The following is a 5,207-nucleotide window of genomic DNA, read 5'->3' on the forward strand; positions in this document are numbered from 1 at the left end:
TAATACCTCGATTACCAGTGTAAATGTGATTGGGGTTGAGGTGCTTCTTCATTTGCGGTAAATATGACTGCCATTACCACCTGTCCTGTCACTCAGATCCAGTGTGAACAGACAAACAGACCTTCCTCATGTGTCAGTGTCGCTCTGCAGGCAAATGAGGTCATTTCCTCATTTTCAGCTGGGATGACATGATAAATGATCCATCTTGCTCTGTATTTCCTGTCCCTCTTGTCTTTCTACCTTTTTTTCCTCTTCATTCATCTATTTCCCTCCCTTCAGTCAGAAATAGCACCCACTGTGAAGCAAAGACACAAAATGAACTGTTCAACTAAACAAAAATCTCTCTGTTTTATTGTAGTGTTATTACAGTATTATACAACAGCTTACAATAGGTCTGTCCACTCCAAGCCGTTAACCCCCCCACCCCCATCGCCCCACCCATTCAAAAGTGTGTAAAGTGCAGATTTGTTAGCGTGTCTACTTGAGTCAGGTTGAGGGTAAACTCACCAAAAAAACTACAGTAAAGGGACTCTTGCGGAGTTGATGATTTCAGAATGCAGGTACACACAGCAGACTGAGAGAATAATGAAAGTAGACGCTTAATTATTCATTTAAACAAATTAGAAATTACAATTAGAAACAATATGCAAAGCTGCTGAACTGCAGCGGAGGTTTAGAGAATTAAAGTGAATTAGTTTATTGGCCCTGCTCAAACTTTACATTTCAGTGCAGTTTCTAGTACATCAAGGACAAAGCAGCACTCTCACAGTTTGTCTGACAAGCCTTCATTTCTTCTTTGTTATAACTCACGTACTGAGGAGAACCTGTGTCATATCACACACAAGCCTTTTCAAAATAAAAATCGATGCAGCAGTATTTTCTCTGACTAATCACTGATCTGACATTGTCTGGAGGTCTTTATATTCTATTCAGTCATGTTCCTAAAACCCATCTGGAGCCTCGAATGACTATTTCACCAGTAAAACTGCCAACCATAAAACAAGCTTTTGTTATAAATGATGTGACAGGCTGAGTTGTGGCAGTACAATCGGAGAAAAACCAGAGGGAGACAGTTCGTCAATGATTCTGGTGAGAAAAAAGGCTCTACTAAAATAATCACTATATTATTAGGTCCATACAAACAGCACAAAACTGTTTCCATTCAGAAGTTGCAGCAACAACAGCATTTTAATCACAGTGTGCTTGCTACCCACAAATCCTTATCACCAATACGTGTTTCCCTACGCAATGTTGGAAAATACCATAACATATTAACAGAGCTGAGAAGTGACCCAAAACCTTTGATCACCCACGGCTTTGGTAAGAAATTAGTGAGATTTCAGGAGTAAGTCTTTAGCTTTGAAGAAAAAAGTATACACATATCTGTTGTGTTATTTTGGTCTAGATTATTTTGTGGACCATATAGGGAGGAAAGGTTGATAGGGATCATTTTCTGAACAATAAAGTATTTAAAAAATCAACACAGTTCAGAGGTTTGAGCTGCCTAAACAATGGCAGCCATTGTTGAAGTCCTTCATTGCAGGTTTTTCTTTCATAGGTGTCAACTTCTAAAATAAACCTTCTAGTGTTCCCTTGTCGACAGGCTACTTGAAGCTCTTTTGTAATTTCTGATGGCTAAAAGAAAGTAAGATTCACTCCTCTTATAGAAAGTGCGGTAGCAGTTCAGGAAGCATCAAGGAAAAGAATCTAATCTGTTCAGTTCCTGTTGAGTCCAAGTTGCAGGACAAGTCCAGCAAGCATGCAGTAAGGGGGGGGGAGCTTCTACACGGGTTGCATCTCCATTTCTACTCTTATCCTTCATGTTTGCTTTGGAGCATCACATTTGCAGTCTTGTGTGGGAGAAAAGGACATGAAAGAGTACATAGACTTCATGTGTCTACAAAATGTGCCTGTGGACGTCACTTCAAAACCAAAAAGTGACGCCTTCTCTTCTTTCTCTTGATCTTACTCTTCTCCTTCAACACCTCCAACAATAATGGCACAACACTCTGTATATCTTCAGATGTTGCCCCAATTTGTTTTGTTTTCCTTTCATTATTATAGAGACTGGAAGGCGCAGCTACTGCCATGGCCGCTGTGGTGTTGGGTTGGGATTGGGGTAGATTGGCGCCGGGGTTCGGTGAGGGTAGGCGGGCACAGCTGTGTTGGGGTTAGGAGGGTACGTAGGGGTAGGGTACTGTGCCATGATCTGAGGCTGAGCGTTGACGGCTGTGTGGGCGGGTGAGGAGGAGGTGGAGGAAGAGGGGATATGGAGGTAGAGAGGAGCGGATGGAGCGGAAGGGGCGGATGGGGCGGAGGGCGCTGTCGGGGTCGGGACCCTCTGCAGGACGACATGAGGGTAAAGCTGAGACTCGGAGCGGTAGAGGCCGGGCAGGGACGCCTTCAGCAAACTCTCTTGACTCCTGTATGAAAGAGAGAGAGAACGAACAATCTTTAAAAATAGGTCACAAATACTTACACCTTAGAGCCAGTCTAATTCATGCTTTTTTACTTAAATTGGATTGGCATATGAGATGCCACTCTGTGAATTTGTTGAACTACAAAAACACAGCCTCTGCAATCGTAGTGATTTTCTATTTTACCAAATTTAGCCTTTACAGAATTAAAACTAGTCACAGCTTCTATAAATTGACATTATCAGCTTGAAAATTCGAGTAGTTAACCTCAAACACTTCACCTAACTATAACTGGTTTACATGTTGATTTTGATATGAGCAACATACTGTAAGTAGAGCGTACTGGTGTATCTAAGAGTTGTCTATGTGTGCCTGGTTTTCCTAAAATATATCAAGTCTTACTGAAGATCCACAGAGGAAAACCGTTATTTCTTATTTTCCTCTTTGTTTGAATACTTATGAAATAGATGACACTGAATGTAATGGAGCAGTGTAATAAGAGGATGTTTGCAGAATTAAAAACAATTCAATTTTCCTTTGATTAAACTTCAAATTGCATTTGGGAACCAAATAGGCTTGAAAATCATTCAGTTGTGGAGGAGCTTTGTTCCTAACTGCATCTTGTAATACAAGTCATGCTCCTTCATGCTGGTTCTGCTTCTCTGTAGATGTCAGTGCTGCCAGTTTACCTCTGGTATCCTCTGTTCTCATATCCATTGAGGCCTCCAGTCAGGTAGAGCGGACTGTCTGGTGCCAGACGGGGGTTCATCCTCTGGGAGAGATGGAAGATCTTGGGTGGAGGGAAGGCTTCCCACTCACCCTCTTCTCTCTCTAGCCAGCATTCGCTGCGATGGGTTGAGCGCTTCTCTCTGCGTCTGAGGACGAGAACACTTTATCAGTATAGTGGTGCCCATACACCAGGGACAAAGGTTCAGGACAACTAAAGATTGGATGTAATTGAGGGATCCAACAGCAGGGATTATATTCAAGGTTCTTTTTCACATCTACCTGCTCCGTCCCTCTTTTTTGGCTCTGTCCCGGGTTGACCGTTCCTGCAGGCAGCAGATGAGGAAGGACAGGGACATGGCGAGGATAACGATGCCACTCACCACTGAAGCCAACACAGCCACTCTCAGTCCACGGTCCTCCGGTCTGGGGATTGCTGTGAGGCAAAAGAAATTACATTGCAAACAGACTCAGGTAACACTTTATGTCTAAATAAACCTAAAATTTTAGCCAAACACATGTGAATTACTATATCATAGTGGCACTTAAAAAAAAAGACTGATCCTGCAACATATTCCATGTACTTCCTCTAGAACTGTCAGTGTGCATATGCTGTTAATGTTAATTTCACATGATATGTTTGCATGTCGAGAGGAAAAGTTAGAAATGTTCCCGGAGCATAAAAAGATCGCCAGTGATGCTTTACATGCAAGCTACAACCACATTTCACGCACAACCAGAGCTGTGGAGTGAGAACTAGTCCAAACACTATAATGTAGTAGCTGTTCTTACTGACTGTAAGTGACAACAGTGACTTAAAAAAGGTTTGTGCATTTTAAGATTTAAGATGAAGCTGAAACTCTGGCTCATTTTTCCAAGTATGCTTCTGTGTAAATCTCTATTTCAAAATACACACATTCACAGACAGGCAGGTAGTTGCTCCACTGTGGTTTGCCATTCCTGACATTGCAGTAGATTTTGTCGCTGCCAACCAGCTGGTATCCCTCACGGCACCAGAAGGCCAAGATGCTGCCCACTGACACGCCATTACCACCCTCCACATAGAAGGAACCTCGACGTGGTGGCAGGACAGGGGTACAGGACAGGCCTGAGGAGAGATAAAACAGATCAAATATTAGATGGAGTGTGGTCCACAAAGGATTAATCCCACAAATGTTGGGGATCTCCTGACTTTTCCTAGTGCTGGTTATCATTTTAGTTTTTTAGTGCAATGTATCATCAACTATTGGACAGATTCCCATGAAATTTGGTGCAGATATTCAAGATTCTAAGAGGTTGAATCCAACTGATTTTGGTGACTTTTTATCAAGCGCTATTGGCACAAAGTTTCTATACATGTTCATGGTTCCCAGATGATGAATCCCAATAACTTTTGATGCCACTATCTATTTGTCAGCTTGTCATTTTACCTCAGGGTGACTTGTAAATACTGATTTTCTGAATTGTTGTGCTAACATGTTAAACTAATATGATGAACATGGTATCATTGCTGTACCTGAGTACAACACCACAGAGCAGTGGGCATGGCTGTAGACTCTTAGTCCTGTTTAAGAAGTAAAACATAGTACTGGTGGAGTTTAAGTCAAGTTTTATCTGTCAAGAAAGAACAAAACTCCAATTTGTTGGTCGAAAATGCAGCCTGGAATCTTGATCCATTGCACTACGGTCTTTTTCCTGCAATTAGGTGTATACATTTGTCTTTTTATTGACTGTTGTTGGCACTTGTAGAAACAAGCTTCTCTTTGACTCTGAGAAACAACATTTACTGTCTATTGTTGCCTCCAGAAGAGTGGGTTTTCCTCTGGGTTTTAAGGCCTCTGGAGGGGGTGCTCTCATATTGAGCATGGACTACTTGCATTAACTGGTATAGAGTGCCTCACACTGTACCTCATCAATAACTGTTCTGTTTTTAACAGTGTTAAAGTCTTTTATTGACTTCAAACTGTCAACTCTGCCCCACTCACTTTGTAACACACCCATCTCCTTTTTCATGGTCTCCCTCTTTCTACCTCTCTGTCTGACATTTTCCTCCATTTCCCAGCC

The 5,207-nt window shown here is 42.0% G+C and overlaps 1 protein-coding gene across 1 annotated transcript; it reads right to left on the reverse strand.

Annotated features, from left to right (window-relative positions):
* Positions 1 to 2,080: 2,080 nt before the first annotated feature.
* On the reverse strand, positions 2,081 to 5,000 carry zgc:162331 (uncharacterized protein LOC793007 homolog). Its single transcript, XM_062444208.1, has 5 exons — positions 4,931 to 5,000; positions 4,060 to 4,251; positions 3,426 to 3,579; positions 3,107 to 3,292; positions 2,081 to 2,423 (listed from the first exon to the last, which is right to left on the reverse strand). The coding sequence occupies exons 1-5, from the start codon at positions 4,998 to 5,000 to the stop codon at positions 2,081 to 2,083; spliced, it is 945 nt and encodes a 314-aa protein (XP_062300192.1).
* Positions 5,001 to 5,207: the final 207 nt, after the last annotated feature.

Source organism: Scomber scombrus, chromosome 22 (assembly GCF_963691925.1).
Source record: "Scomber scombrus chromosome 22, fScoSco1.1, whole genome shotgun sequence".
Lineage (NCBI taxonomy): Eukaryota > Metazoa > Chordata > Actinopteri > Scombriformes > Scombridae > Scomber > Scomber scombrus.